At 36.8% G+C, this 19,087-nt stretch overlaps 1 protein-coding gene across 4 annotated transcripts in view; it reads left to right on the forward strand.

Annotated features, from left to right (window-relative positions):
• SS18 (SS18 subunit of BAF chromatin remodeling complex) overlaps positions 1-19,087 on the forward strand; it is a 124,121-nt gene that overhangs the window by 82,787 nt on the left and 22,247 nt on the right. For 2 of the 4 annotated variants that reach the window (XM_077135742.1, XM_077135744.1), the window contains exons 6-10: positions 10,827-10,994; positions 11,400-11,504; positions 14,078-14,170; positions 14,877-14,999; positions 17,194-17,327. In XM_077135742.1, the coding sequence (XP_076991857.1) occupies positions 10,827-10,994; positions 11,400-11,504; positions 14,078-14,170; positions 14,877-14,999; positions 17,194-17,327 (623 nt within the window). The remainder of the gene's footprint in view (positions 1-10,826; positions 10,995-11,399; positions 11,505-14,077; positions 14,171-14,876; positions 15,000-17,193; positions 17,328-19,087) is intronic. The other 2 variants (XM_077135745.1, XM_077135743.1) reach the window with 2 other exon arrangements.

Raw genomic sequence — 19,087 nt, forward strand, 5'->3', positions numbered from 1 at the left:
TGTGATCTGTAAAATGAGGTTGATAATAATATTACCTGTTTTTCTAGGGTTTTGGGCAGGATAACTAATGCACATCAAGCTCTTCTTAGCTTAGTGACTGGCATATAATAACTGCTCAATAAATGGTAGTTACTATTTTTAACTTTTATTTAAATAATTCATAGATTAATGATATGATTTATAGTTTTAGCCTGTTGGTTTGCATCTGAAGAAGTGCATATGTAGTGTATGTATGTGTCATGGTTAGGGACAGGTGTTAACTTGCCCAAGTTGTGGTACCTGTTTATCTGATTGGGCAAGCACTGGACTGTCTGTTGCAATGAGGACATTTCATAGGATTAGGTCATGATCATGTCAGCTGCATCCACAGCTGATTCCATTTGTAATCAGCCAAAGGGGAGTGTCTTCTGCAATTAGTGATGCTAAATCTAATCATGGGAAGCCTTTTAAGGAGGACTCAGAGGAGACAGCTTCCATTCTTGCTTTGGCTGGTGAGCCTCTCCTGTGGAGTTCATCCAGGCCATCCATTGGAGTCATTGGCTTTGCAGCCTGCCCTGTGGATTTTGGACTCTGCGTTCCTACGGTCACGTGAGACACTTTTATAGATTTTATATTTGCAAGTGTTCCCTGTTGATTCTGTTTCTCTAGAGAACCCTAACTAATACATCTTGGTACCAGGAGTGGTTCTTAAGAAGCAGAATCTTAAAAATGGGTTTTTATGAATGGTTTTCTACTCTGACTGGACTCAGAGACACTAAGGACTCTGATTCCCGTAATCAGAATGACACTCCCAATCCATGGAGTGAGTTGGCAATGGAGATAGTCAAAATACCATCATTCGATTCTCCTAATGCTTCGCTTGTACGAAGCCAGACTCTGGGGGATAATGTTTTTGACACCTTTACAGAGTTTTGTAGAAATAAGAGTTATAGAGATGTTGGTTGGTTGTTGTTAGATACACTGTCTACATTAAGGGGTGAAAGGAATGGGCTTAAGGCTTCAAACGAGAAGCTTAAGCGCCGTCTGAAAGATGTAGAGGTTTCTATGAGTATCCTGAAGGAAAATCTTATTTCCTGTAGCCGTAGACTTGAGATCTCTGAAAATCAGCCTCAGAATCTTATTGTTAAGAGTAGCAACTTTACAACGTAAAGTGAAATCTCAGTCTTGCATGGTGTCTGCCGTTAAAGTGAGGGCATTGATTGGAAAGGAGTGGGACCCTGAAAAATGGGATGGTGACATATGGATTGATAATGATGTTGGGTGTGAGGTTGAAACCCTAGGCCATGCTGAGCCTTCTCTAGATAACCCTGTAATAGTCTGCCCTGAGGACATAGCTGCCCCACCTCCAGCCTGCCTTGAGGAATTGGCCACCCAACCTCCTCCTGAGGGAATTAGCCCTAGAGTTATTAATCCTGTTTCACCAGATGAAACTGCAAATGAAGGCCCTGAAGCAAATGGCTTGGAAGATATTTCTAATTCTTTTCATGACCCACCCCCACCACCCCTCATTTCTTCTAGACCTATAACTAGACTAAAGTCCCAACAGGTCCCTAAAGGTGAGGTACAAAGTATCACACATGAGAAGGTACATTATACTCCAAAAGAACTGTGTGAGATTTCCAATTTATATAGACAGAAATCAGGGGAATATGTGTGGCAATGGATTTTAAGAGTATGGGTAATGGTGAGAGGAATATAAGGCTGGATCAGGCTGAATTTATTGATATGGGCCCACTAAGCAGAGATTCTGCATTCAGTGTTATTGCTCGAGCGGTTAGGAAAGGTGTTAACAGCTTGTTTGGGTGGTTGGTTGAAACATGGATCAAAAGGTGGCCAACATTACCTGAGGTTGAAATGCCAGAACCTTCCTGGTATAATGTAGATGAGGGGATCCAGAGGCTTAGAGAGATTAGAATGTTAGAGTGGATTTATCATGCAAAGCCTGCTCTTACACCCCAGGAATGTCCAGAGGATGCACCTTTTACCAGAACAGTGAGAAATAAGTTTGTGAGACTAACACCATCATCCCTCAAGAGCTCTGTGGTTGCACTTCTCTGTAGGTCAGATATTACTGTAGAAACTGCTATCACTGAGCTGGAATCCTTAAACACAATGGGGATGACAGGGTCCCGCGTTGGCAGAAGCCAGGTGGCAGCACTTAAATCACCAAAGACAGGGTAGACGTGGCTATTATAATAGACAACAAACTCAAAGGAGGCATCAAAATTATATGACACGCAGAGATTTGTGGCATTGGCTAGTAAATCATGGGGTGCCTAGAAATACAATAGAAGGGCAGTCTACTAAATTCTTGTTGGAGCTGTATGAACAAAAGAGTTCTAGGTCAAGGGAACAGAAGTCTAACCTGAATTACAAAAACACAGAGTCACGGCTCCTTAATCAATTTCCAGACTTGAAACAATTTACAGACCCTGAGCCCCTTGAATGAAGGGCAGGCCAGGTCTCTCTGGGGGAGAAACCTGTTAACACTGCCACAAATTTATACTGTTAATCTTCCTCTAAGTCTTCCCCAAGGAGACCAAAGGCCTTTTACCAGGGTAACTGTGCATTGGGGAAAAGGAAATGATCAGATATTTCAGGGATTTTTAGACACTGGTTCAGAAGTGACATTAATTCCAGGGGACCCAAAATGTCACTCTGGTCCACCAGTCAGAGTGGGGGCTTATGGAGGCCAGGTGATCAATGGAGTTTTAGCTGAGGTCCGTCTCACAGTGGGTCCAGTGGGCCCCCGGACCCATCCTGTTGTTATTTCCCCAGTTCCAGAAAGTATAATTGGCATAGACATACTGAGCAACTGGCAGAATCCCCACGTTGGTTCTCTAACTCGTGCAGTGAGGTCTATTATGGTGGGAAAGGCCAAGTGGAAGCCACTAGAACTGCCCCTACCATGCAAAATAGTAAATCAGAAGCAATACCATATTCCTGGAGGTATTGCAGAGATTACTCCCACTCTTAAGGACTTGAAAGATGCAGGGGTGGTGATTCCCACCACATCCCCGTTCAACTCTCCTATTTGGCCTGTGCAGAAAACAGATGGGTCTTGGAGAATGACAGTGGATTATCGTAAACTCAACCAGGTGGTAACTCCAATTGCAGCTGCTGTTCCAGATGTAGTATCATTGCTTGAGAAAATCAATACATCCCCTGGTACCTGGTATGCAGCTATTGATCTGGCAAATGCTTTTTTCTCAATAGCTATTAGTAAGGACCACCAGAAACAGTTTGCTTTCAGCTGGCAAGGTCAGCAATATACTTTCACTGTCCTGCCTCAGGGGTATATCAACTCTCCAGCCCTGTGTCATAATCTTGTTCGCAGAGACCTTGATCGTTTCTGCTTCCCACAATACATCACACTGGTCCATTATATTGATGATATCATGTTGATTGGACCTAGTGAGCAAGAAGTAGCAACTACTGTAGATTTACTGGTAAGGCATTTACGTGTCAGAGGATGGGAGATAAATCCAAAAAAATACAGGGGCCTTCCACCTCAGTAAAATTTCTAGGTGTCCAGTGGTGTGGGGCATATCGAGATATCCCTTCTAAGGTGAAGGATAAATTGCTGCATCTGGCCCCTCCCACAACCGAAAAAGAGGTACAACGCCTAGTTGGTCTTTTTGGATTTTGGCGACAACATATTCCTCATTTGGGTGTGCTACTCTGGCCCATTTATTGAGTGACCAGAAAAGCTGCTAATTTTGAGTGGGGACCTGAACAAGAGGAGGCTCTGCGACAGGTCCACGCTGCTGTACAAGCTGCTCTGCCACTTGGGCCATATGAACCAGCAGATCCAATGGTGCTGGAAGTGTCAGTGGCAAATAGAGATGCTGTCTGGAGGCTTTGGCAGGCCCCTATAGGAGAATCACAACGCAGACCCTTAGGATTTTGGAGCAAAGCCTTACCATCTGCTGCAGATAACTACTCTCCTTTTGAGAAACAGCTTTTGGCCTGCTACTGGGCCTTAGTAGAGACTGAACACTTAACCATGGGCCACCAAGTTACCATGAGACCTGAGTTGCCTATCATGAGTTGGGTGTTGTCTGACCCACCAAGCCATAAAGTTGGGCGTGCACAGCAGCACTCTATTGTAAAATGGAAATGGTATATACGAGATAGAGCCAGTGCAGGTCCTGAAGGCACAAGTAAGTTACATGAAGAAGTGGCACAAATGCCCATGGTTTCCATTCCTGCTGCCACATTACCTTCTCTTTCCCAGACCAGAGCTATGGCCTCTTGGGGAGTTCCTTACAGTGAATTGACTGAGGAAGAGAAAACTCAGGCCTGATTTACAGATGGTTCAGCACGATCTGCAGGTACCACCCCCGAAAGTGGACAACTGCAGTGTTACAACCCCTTTCTGGGGTGTCCTTGAAGGACAGTGGTGAGGGGAAATCCTCCCAGTGGGCAGAACTTTGAGCAGTGCACCTGGTTGTTCATTTTGCTTGAAAGGAAAACTGGCCAGAGGTGCGTTTGTATACTGACTCATGGGCTGTTGCTAATGGTTTGGCTGAATGGTCAGGGACTTGGAAAGACCATAACTGGAAAATTGGTGACAAAGAGTTCTGGGGAAGAAGTATATCGATAGACCTTTCTGAGTGGGCTAAAAACATGAAGATATCTGTGTCCCATATGAATATGCACCAGAGGGTGACTTCAGCAGAGGAAGATTTTAATAATCAAGTGGATAAGATGACCCATTCTGTGGATACCAGTCAGCCTCTTTTCCCAGCAACTCCTGTTATTGCCCAATGGGCTCATGAACAAAGTGGTCATGGTGGTAGGGATGGAGGTTATGCATGGGCTCAGCAACATGGACTTCCACTCACCAAGGCTGACCTGGTTACAGCCACTGCTGAGTGCCCAGTCTGCCAGCAGCAGAGACCCACACTCAGCTCCCGATATGGCACCATTCCCCGAGGTGACCAGCCAGCTACATGGTGGCAGGTTGATTACATTGGACCACTCCCTTCATGGAAGGGGCAGTGATTTGTTCTAACTGGAATAGACACATACTCTGGATGTGGGTTTGCTTTCCCTGCACGCAATGCTTCTGCCAAAACTAACCTCCGTGGGCTTACATAATGTCTTATCCATCGTCATGGTATTCCACACAGCATTGCTTCGGATCAAGGAACACACTTCACAGCAAATGAAGTGCAGGAATGGGCACATGCTCATGGAATTCTCTGGTCTTACCATGTTCCCCATCATCCAGAAGCAGCTGGATTGATAGAATGGTGGAATGGCCTTTTGAAAACTCAATTACGGTGCCAACTAGGTGGCAAAAACTTGAAAGGCTGGGGTCATGTTCTCCAGGAGGCTGTGTATGCTCTGAATCAGCATCTGCTGCATGCTGCTGTTTCTCCCATAGCCAGGATCCATGGGTCCAGGAACCAAGGGGTGGAAATGGGTGTGGTACCACTCACTATTACGCCTAGTGATCTAGTAGGAAAATTTTTGCTTCCTGTCCCTGCTACCCTGAGTTCTGCTGGTCTACAGGTTTCAGTTCCAAAATGGCATGTGCTTCCTCCATGAGAAACAACAGTGATACCACTGAACTGGAAGTTAAGATTGCCACCTGGTCACTTTGGGCTACTTATGCCTCTGGAGCAACACACCAAGAAGGGGATTACATTATTGTTTGGGATAATTGACCCTGACTGTCAGAAGGGAGTAGGACTGCAGCTACATAATGGAGGTAAAGAAGAGTTTTCTTGGAATATAGGAGATCCCCTAAGGCGTCCATTATTACTACCATGTCCTGTGATTAAAATCAATGGAAAACTGCAACAACACAATCCAGGCAGAACTACTAATGGCTCTGAAACTTCAGGAATGAAGGTTTGGGTCACCCCACAAGGCTAAGAACCATGGCCAGCTGAAGTGCTTGCTGAGGGGAAAGGTAACATGGAATGGGTAGTAGAAGAAGGTAGTGATAAATATGAACTTCGACCACATGATCAGTTACAGAAACGAGGACTGTAATGCTGTTTTGTTCATGTTATACTATTTAAGTTGTAAGATATCAAGTTTAAGAATGAATGTTGCCCAAGGATTTGCACCCTATTCTGGAGAGATTTAATGTATTTCCAGTTATATGCAGGACAGTTGATTATTGTCAGGTGCAAAGAAAAAAAAAGTGTGCTTATGTGTTTTCATTTGGAAATTAAGTATGGTCTAAGGTGATATATATATAGGTGCCAAGTTGACAAGGGGTGGACTGTCATAGTTAGGGACAGGTGTTAACTTGGCCAACTTGTGGTACCTGTTTATCTGATTGGGCAAGCGCTGGCCTGTCTGTTGCAATGAGGACATTTCACAGGATTAGGTCATGATCACGTCAGCTGCATCCACAGCTGATTCCATTTGTAATCAGCCTAAGGGGAGTGTCTTCTGCAATTAGTAATGCTAAATCTGATTAGGGGAAGCCTTTTAAGGAGGACTCAGAGGAAGCAGGTTCCATTCTTGCTTTGGCTGGTGAGCCTCTCCTGTGGAGTTCATCCAGGCCATCCATCGGAGTCATCAGCTTCGCAGCCTGCCCTGTGGATTTTGGACTCTGCGTTCCTACGGTCACGTGAGGCACTTTTATAAATTTTATATTTTCAAGTGTTCCCTGTTGATTCTGTTTCTCTAGAGAACCCTAACTAATACAGTATGTATAAATAATATTTTACAAATTAAATCATTCATAATTCAGGGTTAATGAAAAATTAATGTTTTTTTATAGTTGAGTCTTTAAAAATTTTCCCTTTTTGATCATTAAATTAAGTTAATACTAAGTATTTGTCATCTAATGGCACAGAATCACAATAATAGATAAAAGAGTAATTTGGGAATGTTTTACGTGTAGTTTAAGATATAGAACATTGTTTGCATCAATTTGGTTATAAAATTTAAAATGGAAAGAAATAGTGTGTTCATGATGAGTACATGTATTATATCCTTGTAAAATATTTTTTCAAAAATACTTTCTAGGTAAGACATTAATAGGGCTTTTGAATATATAATATCACACTTTACGGTGTATCTTAAACATCAAAATGGTTTATGTAAATGGTGAAGAAATAACCTTTAAGCACATAAAATACTTAATGCTATTATTTGTGGAAAATGGGTATAAATAGGTTGTTTTTTTTTTTTGCATGGGCAGGCACTGGGAATTAAACCCGGGTCTCCAGCATGGCAGGTGAGAATTCTGCCACTGGGCCACCATCATACTACCCCTAAATAGATTCATTTTTAATCTTATTTCATTTTGTAGTATACATTTTTTAAGACTGATTTTGGGTAACCTTTTTTTTTTAATTAAACATAACCACACATACAAACCAAACATTCTTACCATATGATCATTCCATTCTTGATATAAAATCAGCAACTCACAATATCACATAGTTGTTTATTCATCATCATGATAATTTCTTAGAACATTTGCATCAATTCAGAAAAAGAAATAAAAAGAAAAAAATTCATACATACCATACCCCTTAATGATTTTGTGTAACCTTTTTAGATTTAGTACTCTTATTTTCATTAGTGTCTCAAAGGATAACACGCATTGTCGTTCCAGGATATTTCATTATCTTAAGGAAAATAGAATGCTTTTATTTTAAACAATAAGAATTGAACAGTCATGTTTTTTCTTTAACAGATAAAGCTTCAAAGAAATAGATGGAAAGCACTTTGTCTTAATAGGTGCTATCTTGCTCCATCTCTGTGGTTTTAGGTTTGATCCTGCATGATGTTGGGGAGTACTTAGAGGGAGAGATAGTGACAGAGAGTAAGTGAAGGGTCATAATTGAGCTCTTTGGGATTGGAACTGCTGACAGTCCCAGAAGATAAAGCATAAGTGGTGTGGTCTGTTCTATCTGTGACTTCACCCAGAATTAGTTTTCTGTTTTAGAGAAATGCTTTGAATTTTGTTGTTCTTGTTGTCTTTTGGTTTTCCCACCCTGGCAAATATATTTTTGCTTTCTTTCCTCTTTTAAAAAATTTTGGTTCCAGGCGGGCAACGGTGGCTCAGTGACAGAGTTCTTACCTGCCATACCGGAGACCTGGGTTCAGTTCCTGGTGCCTGCCCATGTAAAAAAAGAAAAAACAAAAACAAAAACAAAAGACAAAGCCAAAACAATTTTGATTCCAATGTATATTATATGCTTTAGTTTTCTAAATTTATATAGTCACCTTCTGTTTTACAAGGATATAAAACATTCAACCTTCTGTTGAAATGGTGTTTAATCTGTTGATCTAAAGGTTTTTGTTAGTTTTGGAGAAGAAAGGCAAGGCAAAACTGTCATTTTCTGAATTAAATTACGTAACTGCCTAATTCCAATGAAATTATGAATGTTAGTGTTATACTTTATATTTTGAGTATTTTATTATACTCAAAATATAATAGATTGTAACTTCAAACTAGTTAGTGTTCGGAATTTTTTCATTGCATAATTTACTTCTGATCTATTACATTTGTTACAGTTTATTTTAAAGTGGAACAATGAAGAATAGTGGAACCAGTATGTGCTGTGAAATTAGACTAGAGTTTGTCTGATTACCAGTCTATTATTTGACTCATCTTGATCTTCAGTTTCTATAGCTATCCCAGTTTGTTAGCTGCTGAATGCAATATACCAGAAACGGAATGGCTTTTTTAAAGGGTAATTAAATAAGTTGCTAGTTTACAGCTCTAAGGCCGAGAAAATATCCCAATTAAAATAAGTCTATAGAAATGTCCAAGCAAAGGCATCCAGGGAAAGATACCTTGGTTTAAGAAGGCCGATGAAGTTCAGGGTTTCTCTCTCAAGTGAAAAGGCACATGGTGAACACAGTCAAGGCTTCTGTCTTGGCTGGAAAGGCACATAGCGGACACAGCGTCATCTGCTAGTTTTCTCTCCTGGCTTCCTGTTTCAGTAAGCTCCTCGGGAGACATTTTCCTTCTTCATCTCCAAAGGTGGCTGGTGGACTCTCTGCTTCGTTGTGCTGCAGCATTCTCTGCTCTCTCTGAATCTCCTGGCTTCCTTTCTTGTCGTTCTCTTTTATAGGATTCCTGTAAACTAATCAAGACCTACCTGAATGGGTAGAGATACATCTCCACCTAATCCAGTTTAACAACCACTCTTGATTGAGTCACATATCCAGGGAGATGATCTATTTACAGATTCAAATATACAGTACTGAATAAGAATTAGAAGAAACAGCTGCCTTTACAAAATGGGATTAAGATTAAAACATGGCTTTTCTAGGGTACATACATCCTTTCAAACTGACACAATAGCTAAAAACTTGAAAATAAGGATATTTGCTTCTGGTGGTCGTTAGTAGTTTACATAAAATAGATGTGAAAGCATCTGTCTGGCAGTACAGATGTTTATTGAGTGTTAAAAGTTCTCTTTCCCTCCCCTCTCCAAATCACCTTATCCCTGCTATTAAAAGTTTCTTTGTTGAAGGAGAGGTCCCAGAGTAACCTTTGAGAATCTTATATTTATGATAAAATTAGAGAGAAGGAAAAAGAAATTTGAAAAGAAAAAATTAAAAGTAAAGCAAACAGCAAGGTAAATAGAAAAACTGTAGCTCTGATAAAGCACTTCTTCAGACAAAACAGTTCTTCAATTTGGAAATAAGGTGAAATCTTTTTTGATTAACTTGTTGCTATTGTTGCAGGTCAGTGGTATATTTAAAGAGGTGTAGGCGTTTCTTGTTTGTTTTGCTTTTAATAAACTTTTGGCTCATCTGGGCAATTTTGACTAAAACTTCAGACACTCTAGTCTTTACCTTTTGTACTTCTTAAATTGTCCCCAAGTCAGTAAAGTGGGAGTGTGTGACTATCTAAGTAGTAAATTGGGAGATGACTTATACATACTTCTGAGACAGTAGTGGTTATAATGATAGAATGATGAGGTCCCCATAGTGTAACTTAAGCCAGCAGGCCTCTTAGGAGCTGTTTACATTTTTAGATGGCTATACAGAACTTTATGGCCATGGTTGATTGCTTCATGTGAAATATTTTTACTGTTGCCAGTATGATATTAGAGTAATGGTAGTTTGACTACCCTGGTATTACTTAGATTGGAAACTGCATAATGCAGCTTTGTTTGCTGTCTTTGCTGACATGTTTTTGGTTTGTGTGTGTGTGTGTGAGTGACTTATTAAGAGGTACTATAGCCCCTTGGTTTCAAGAAGAGCTTTGTAGTTTGTAGATTTTATAATTGGAAAAGGGAAAGAAGACCTATAAAATTTCGTCCTAAAATTAAAGTTTATGAAACTCTACCAGTTAGATGTATTTATAAACGTTTGTGTAGTTTCCCTATCTACTATTACATAATGAGTGGACGTTGAAAAAATGAATAGAAATGGAAACCCAGCAATTTATTTTCTTTTCCTTAATTTGGCTGTGGATTTGCTGTGTGAATTTGTGCAGTTTACTTCGTTTCATTGTATAGTTTAAGGATTATATTTTATGTGAGCACAGGGATTATTTCTTTTCCAGAAAAATTGCATGGATAAATATTATGTAGTATATAAGGAAAGATACGTACATTCAGAATGTTCATCTGTTGTATCTATTTTATTTTAAAAGATTACTAGTCTTCCGGTGGATCTTAAATCAGTATCCATTGATTGTTTTCCTTTGTTTGCAGATTATTTAAGGCATATGAGCTTTAATTCAAAGATTTTAAAAAACTGTATGAATTCAAATTTTATTGAATTTAATTATATATTTGGGGAATTATATAATAAAAATATTCTTGCATTTTGTCTTAAGATGTTAAAAATATGCCAAAAAATGTGCATAATGTGTCTGTTTGCAGGTCCAATGATGCATCAGCAGCCTCCTTCTCAACAATACAATATGCCACAGGGAGGTGGGCAACATTACCAGGGACAGCAGCCACCAATGGGAATGATGGGTCAAGTTAACCAAGGCAATCATATGATGGGTCAGAGACAGATTCCTCCCTATAGACCACCTCAACAGGGTAAGATTCCATTTAGAGAACCTCCTGCTAAATTTAGTAAACAACAATAATTGAAAGCTTTTAAATTTTAATGAACTTTTCGTTTTTAAACATAATGAAGCAAAGTCAGGGCTTTTTGTTTCAATTTCTATTTAAGGAGTTAGTGTTTTTCTGAGTTGGCATTGTTTGGTATTGTTTGATATTGCATGTGTGTCTTCACACTAAAATTGAGCGAAATGTGGTGTATGAATTTGCTGTGTGTTTGATTATGTGTACATATGAATAGCTAAAATTTCTGAAATGCCACATCATGGGAGGGGAAATCTACAGGTGAGAAATAATTTCTTATAACATCAGATTAGAAAGAAAGCCTTTAATGACATAGAGAACAAATTATTTACATCTTGACTGGTTGTGGTTTTTCAGGCCCACCACAGCAGTACTCAGGCCAGGAGGACTATTATGGGGACCAATACAGTCATGGTGGACAAGGTCCTCCAGAAGGCATGAACCAGCAGTATTACCCTGATGGTAATCTCTCCTAATGTTAACTTTCCCATTTTCTCTCCCTGCCCAATATTAATGTAGCTAGCTATTCAAAACATTTTAATGAGGATGAAGAAACCATCTGTTTCTTCAAAATTTAGAAATACTTCAAGTAATCTGAAGCAGCAGTAACGTTAGTTTATAAATATTCAAAGTATATTTGGTGTAGCTCTTCCATATTAGAAACATCAGGAATCATATTCTGTCATTGGAATCCTTTCTTATACAAAAGACAGCCCTTTGAAATTGTTAATTTGAATCATAGAAAATGTCATTGATTTACCTTTTTTTTTAGTAACAGCTTTATTGAGATATAATCCACATATCATAAAGTTTATCCATTGGTTTATTTTTGTGCATTGTTTAAATACATAGGAAATACAGTTTTTGAGTATTTTTCCGTGTTTCATTTTAGAATTTAGCATACTTCTCAAAGAAGTATGGTTTGTATACGTTAGCATTTGCATTTGAGAACAGTTTTGGAGCCTAAATTATATCCACAACATAGCTCTAAATATATTTAGTAGAATAGGAAAGGCATTTAGATTTTAATTTTATTTAGGGTTTTTTGTTGTTTTTTTTAGCAGGAAGGTGGTTTGTGCAATAATGGTCTGTAAAGATGTACTGCACCTTAAGAGAATCTAAATTGTAATAATCCAGGCATACAAACAGGTTTTCACTGAACAGTTCTTTTAATTTTTTCTATGTTTGAAAATTTTATAATAAAATGTTGAAGAAAAAATAATCCAAACATATAAAACTGATAAATCGAAATTGTTACTCATATTACAGAATGATTCTTTTTATTATAAAAGAAATTGCCAAAATATTGATTATAAAGTAAGCTCTTTTAGTGTATTTAAGGTGAATTAACAGAGAAACTCAGGAAACTAAGAAACTTAAAGCTAAAGTGTTGGTCATTGATTAGATGCTAGAAGATAGAATTTGGTGTATTTAAAAAATCGTTTTGCCTGCCATTTTTCATAAACAAATAAATCCTAAAATTATATTTATACTTAAGAACATGAATTTTTATATATTACAGAGATAAAATCTACTTTGTTAAATTACATGCAGTAGGAAGTCTTTTGAAAACTAAATTATTATTGTTTAATTTTTAAATATATTTTAAATATTTGAACTTGATGTTATTTTGATTCTGAATATTTCTTGAATATGAAATTTGAATTGTTATAAGTATAACCTTTCTATTCAAAATAGGTGTGTTTTTGTAAATATTAAAACTTAAAACTATTTAACTATACATAATTTATTTTATTGCGTTATGGTCAAAGTTTGATTTAATTGGTATATTTTTGATTAGGTGTATAATAATATATGTGCCTGACATTAACAATAGAGTGTTCTCTTTACATCAGCAAGTAATTTTCTTAGACAACATTGAGTATTTTCTCTTATATGTCCACATAGTTATGCCAGTAAATACTTAGGTTAGGAGTCAGCAAACTTTTTTTGTAAAGAGCCATACAGTAAATAGTTTAGTCATTGCAGACTATAAGGTCTTGGTCTCAACTACTGAACTCTCCTGTTGTAGGGAGAAAACAGTTATAAACAGTATGTGAATGAATGGGTGTGACCATGTTCCAGTAAAACAAAACCAGCCCACTGTGGATCCTAGTCTGCCAACCTTTGATGTAGATATTTATGAGGTAGTTTAGGAACATTTGAATGCCAGAATACTTAGTATAATTCATATGTATATTCTTCCTTCTAAAGTTTTCCTAAAATTTAGTTTAGGGTTTAGCAAACTGAAAGGTTATTTCCTGTATTTTGTTGAAAGTATGAGAATATTGGTTTTCATTAGATTCCAGTCATTTTGCAGGTGAAATGTATTTTAAAACAACCTATAGGTGGAGCTGTGCTTATATGTTGGAGCTGCCAAGCTAAAGTGTACTCCAGCACTTAAAACGGCATCAATTTATAAAGATGTATGTTTATGATACTCTGCAGATATTTTCTAAAGATTTTTAAAATGGCAACATTAGGATATATATTTTTGTATCTAAAAATACTTTGAGATACATATACTTTATACACGTAAATAGAATGTCAAAATTTGTTTCAGTTTCTTCAGGGGAAAAAATTATGGAGCTCTTTTATATTTTGCATTGTTTTTAGCATATGCTGTGGAATTGGAGATCAGCAGAACAGGTGTTTGACAAAATATGATAATTACTTCTTTTGTTCATTCTGATTTAATTCAAGTTATTTACATGTGAAAGGCCTAAATGCTTTATTCTTTCTTTTTTAAAAGTTGACAGATCAAGGTTTTTTTCCCTTAATGAAGATTATCATAGTTAAATCTATAAGTGTAATGTTTCTAAAGCTACTGCTTTTTGCTTTAAAAAAAATTTGCACGTTATCTCAATATGAAAACAATCACATTGGTAAATATTTGGCTATTACAGTTGAAATTATTTTTTATGTATTTCCAGTTCTTTTTCTTTTTTCAATTTTATCTGAAAGTTTAAATATTTTTAGGGTTTTCACTCAGTGGCCATTAACGTTTCTTCCTGTCTCTTGTCGAATTGATGTAGGTCATAATGATTACGGTTATCAGCAACCGTCGTATCCTGAACAAGGCTACGATAGGCCTTATGAGGATTCCTCACAACATTACTACGAAGGAGGTATCTATATACCTTCACACACATACACACATATATCCCCTTCTACAGGAATGAAAATTCTTGCATAAGACAATTTCTCAATGCAAAGCTCTTGTAGAATACTAGCTGCTGGCTGTCTTGAAAGATATAGGGAGTCTAAAACAATCAAGATAATTTCCTTACAAATATTTAAAATGTATAACCATGACTTGTCATTTCTAACAACAGTAAAAAGACTAAAACACTTAAAAATTATTTTTCTCCCAGTGGAAATTTTCTGTTTGAACACAAATCCATCGGTCCAGTTTTTTTTCTCGTGTGTGTTTACATATATATAATTTTACATATAAGTATAGTGCCTTTAGGAAACAGCTTGCTGATCTTTTGTAGCTAGTGTGTGCTCTTGTAGCTGTCTTTAATTTTGTCTTTTTTATTTTATTTAGCATAGTCATGATCTTATGACTGTGATGTTCCAGTAAATGTAATGCTCGTATGGCAGAGACGCTGAAAATGCTGCAGTTCAACCTTGCAAAATTGGCTTTAACTGCAGTTTGTTTGGCCGAAATCCTTCTGTTTGGTTTGAGTTTTTTCTTTGTTTTGTTAACTTTAAAAAATCAGTATGGCATTTCATTTTGTTCTTGTGTTGTTGGCTATGCATCTTAGAGGAGAAAGTTAATTAAGCAAACTTCTCAGTTTTTTATTTTCCTCTTCTCCAATTACCCTGTAGGAAATTCACAATATGGCCAACAGCAAGATGCTTACCAAGGACCACCTCCACAACAGGGATATCCACCCCAGCAACAGCAGTACCCAGGACAGCAGGGTTATCCAGGACAGCAGCAGGGCTACGGTAAGTAGCTTATTGCTGTTTATTCCTGTCACAAAAAATGTGATTATTGGTTTGAAATATGGAAGTAGATATTTATTTTTCTAAAAATTAGCACTTGTGAAAATTCAGTTTTAGCTTAGACTATTTTTTAAGTTGCTTTTAGATAAACTAGTGATCCATTTAAAAAGAACTATAAACTAGAGATGATTCATTGACCAAAGGTAAGGTGTGTAGTCATTTCAAAGACAAGAGGAGTGAATTCTCAAAATTCCCTGGTATTCATGGCCAATCAGTAACTTTGTATGTATTTTGAAAACTGATAATTTGGGTAATTATTAATCAGACCTACATAGTCTGCTTTGAAGGTTTGTTTTTAAAACTAATGACTGTTACTATGAAAAATAACATTGACTTTTAGAGATAAACATTGATTTTCAGAAAATGTAAAGAAAATGTCCTGTCACTGTAGTTAAATAGCAGTGTTCACATCTATCAGGGTATGTTTATTGCAGAGTTTGTATCTTACAGAGTTTGGAGGAGGTATAGCTGAATTTTTCTTTAATATACTTCTATAATAATATCCATTGGCTGAACATCTGAGTTTACTTTAAAATAATTTTAAATTTATTACAAGTAGGAAATGATGAGGACATGAAATTGAAGGTATCAGAATCTCAAATTTCAAGCTACCATATCCATTTTAGTACAGGAAAGTATGATTCTAGTGATTGAAAAGTAGCTACTTATTAATACTGACATCATCTCTTAATTATTTATATGGTCTCTTATTCATCAGAATGTTTTATTTTTGTTCATTGATTTAAGCTCTTCTATTACTGTGGGCACCTCTGTCTATCTATAGAGTAGAATAGTAGTAGTATCTAAGAACCGATATCAGATTGAAGTTCCCTTGTCTCCACTATATATATATGTGCGTTGAAATTCAGCCAGATGTTGGGGTTCAGTTTCCTGAAAATGATTAGTTCTGCTTCCCTGATTCCAGATATGGCTTTAGAACTATATCATGGATTTATTGTTTCTACAAAGACTTTTTTGTTATTCCCAATGGCGTTTCCTTTTCATGACTGTTAAGTATTTATAGTTTGAATAAATAGAATGTTCCGGTTTCATTGCATTTGCATGAAAACAAATATGATCAGACAAATTCATTGATTTAAGAGAAATATTACTGTGAGTGGGAAAAGAGAGTAAAAGAAACTTTAATATTTCTGGTTTAAAGAGTTAAATGCTGTCTTTTTAAAAAACCAGGGATCCTAAAGGAAAAGTTCACATCTCACTTCTCCATAGGCTTCAGTTGTCAAGCTTTCTTCTAATAGAAAATTTAGAGTTTTAACAGTTAGACTGATAGAACTTATTTAAAGGTTAAAAATACATTATTCTCTTGTTCTCTTTTGACATTTGCCTCTGAGGGCAATGTTTTCATGAAAGATATTAAATGTCTGTAGTTGAAAACATTTAAGTGTTAAAGCTTTCCAGCTTATGCTTTAGAAAACATTCTTTGTACTAGACAGTAGAGTAGTGTTTAAAACAAATTCCTTGCCATCTCTGGAATTTGAAATCTTTCATTTTTACAGGTAAAGTATAAAGGATATTGGTACTCAGTACAACTTTTGAATCAAATACTTTTACATATAAGCTGTGACTTTTCAAGTCTTTAGTTTCTGTTTTAAAATATTTTGATAATTTTTCAGTGCAGAGCATAGCTATGTGATCTTTTGGTGATTGCAAATGTAAATATAGTTATAAAGCTGTAAAATCACTGATTCTAAACTTTATTCAGAAATTATTTCAGTATTTTCATTTGGATGTGCTTCTTGCTTTTACTTTTGCCTCTTGATTACAATGGTTAATTTCACTAGAGCTATATAGATGAATTTTCTTATTATAGAATTAATCTATTTTGCACTTCTTGAGTCTTTTCTTCATTTTGACATAGAAATTTTTTAATGGCTAAGGGATATCAAAATAGTTACATTAAATCAAAGTATCCAGTGCATGGTAATAGCATTGCAATATTTTTGTTTTTTTTTTAGAACCATTGAAATTTATTTCCAAAAAGCATTTCAGAAAACAAGGTGCTAAACTATCCTTTTAAATTTAGACATGAAAATATATTAACATATAGTTCTAAACCCTTTCTGGAGTTCTAGTTATATTTTTATCTGGGCTTTTGTTTGTTTTAATTATTTTGCAGGTCCTTCACAAGGTGGACCAGGTCCTCAGTATCCCAACTACCCACAAGGACAGGGTCAGCAATATGGAGGATATAGACCAACACAGCCTGGACCACCCCAGCCACCCCAGCAGAGGCCTTACGGATATGACCAGGTAAGTTTTGTTTTTGTTTTTTTTTTTGTTTTTTTTTTTTAATTTTTTTTCATTTGAGGTCTCATTTTTCCCTCCTATTCATGGTACACGAGTTAACACAAAAATATATTACTTTATAGTCTCTTCCATAGAATGGTAGCAAAGTCTGTCCTAATCACTAACATGTAAAACATGTTTTATCTCTAGGCATCAGCATTCTCTCTTACTCTTTCCTTTTTTATTTGTGTCTTTATTCCCAGACACATTTCTGTTCGCTATTCTAGACATTATTTCCTCTTCTAAAGCCCTTAATTTCACTTATCTCCCTCATGTTTATGGCCGAAGATGTTGCCGTGACCTACTGAAATATGTTAATTCTCTTTTCAGCTCTCATCTTCACTTCAGCATATCCACTACACTCCATTCACATCTATGATATCCCATCTACTTAAATTCAAAATTTCCACCTGTCTCTCTTGCTTCTTTTTATACCCTCATTCATTATTTTAAGGATCATTGATACTTCTTTCTCCCCTGTTATCTTTCCTTCTACCTTCAAATATGTAGAGGTGTTTCTCATTCTATAGATGCCCATAAAGGTTCCAGATTTTGCTTTCATCATTAAACTTCTCAGACATATGATATGGTAACTTTAGAGAGATTTGAATAAAGTTAGTATACTGGATTGAATAGTGTCCCCCCAAAATCCATCATTCTCAGATTTATAATCTGTGCCACAGTCTTTGTTTTATGAATCTCTTATGTTGACAATTCCTTTAGATTGGCTTCAGATTCATCTTAATGGCTTTATAGTAAGGGTAATCTGGTCTGTTCACCACTTAAGCTACCCGAATTGGGTTCTTCTTAACATGGAACTTTCCTCGACATGTAAGTTAGGGTAGATGGTCTGCTATGAGGAACAACTCATGCAGTGCTCATTAGAATTTTTGGCATGAGCATTTCTTTTATTTATCTTCTCTTAAGACCACAACTCCCTTGTACTGACACTTCCTGTTATGTGATAAAGATTAAGGAGCTATAAGAGACTTAAACTAAAAAGGTAAGGACAAATGACTAATATTTAAAATAAAAAAATAAATTCACCAGAACAGAAACAAAGCTTCAGGCAGAGGTTTTGTCTAAATTTTAAAAGTAAAATAAATCTTGGTTAGTGAGTATTTTTAGGTAGATTTCTAAATAGATAAAACTTTGGTATTTTGTTGGTGATTTCACTGTTTGGCTCCCAAGTATAATGGTGAAGTGCTCTAGTGTTCTTGACCACAAGAAGCCTGTGATGTGCCTAATGGAGAAAAACATGTGTTAGGTCAGTTTTGTTCAAGCATGAATTATAGTGCTATTGGCCATGAGTTCAGTATTAATGAATCAACCATGTATGTGTTCTAGTTTGCCAACTGCCTGAATGCAATATACCAGAAATGGAATGGCTTTTAAAAAGGGGAATTTAATAAGTTGCTAGTTCACAGTTCTAAGGCCGAAATAATGTCCCAGTTGAAGCAAGTCTATAGAAATGTCCAATCAAAGGTATCCAGAGAAAGATACCTTGGTTCAAGAAGGCTGATGAAGTCCAGGGTCTCTCTCTCATCCGAGAAGGCACATGGGGAACACAGTCACGGTTTTTCTCCCTCAGCTGGCGAGCACAGCGTCATCTGCTAACTTTCTCTCCTGGCTTCCTGTTTCATGAAGCTCCCTGGGAGGCATCTTCCTTCTTCATCTCCAAAACACTGGCTGATAGACTTTCTGCTTTATGGTGCTGCAGCAGT

The sequence above is a fragment of the Tamandua tetradactyla genome, chromosome 18, assembly GCF_023851605.1.
Source record: "Tamandua tetradactyla isolate mTamTet1 chromosome 18, mTamTet1.pri, whole genome shotgun sequence".
Taxonomy (NCBI): Eukaryota; Metazoa; Chordata; class Mammalia; order Pilosa; family Myrmecophagidae; genus Tamandua; species Tamandua tetradactyla.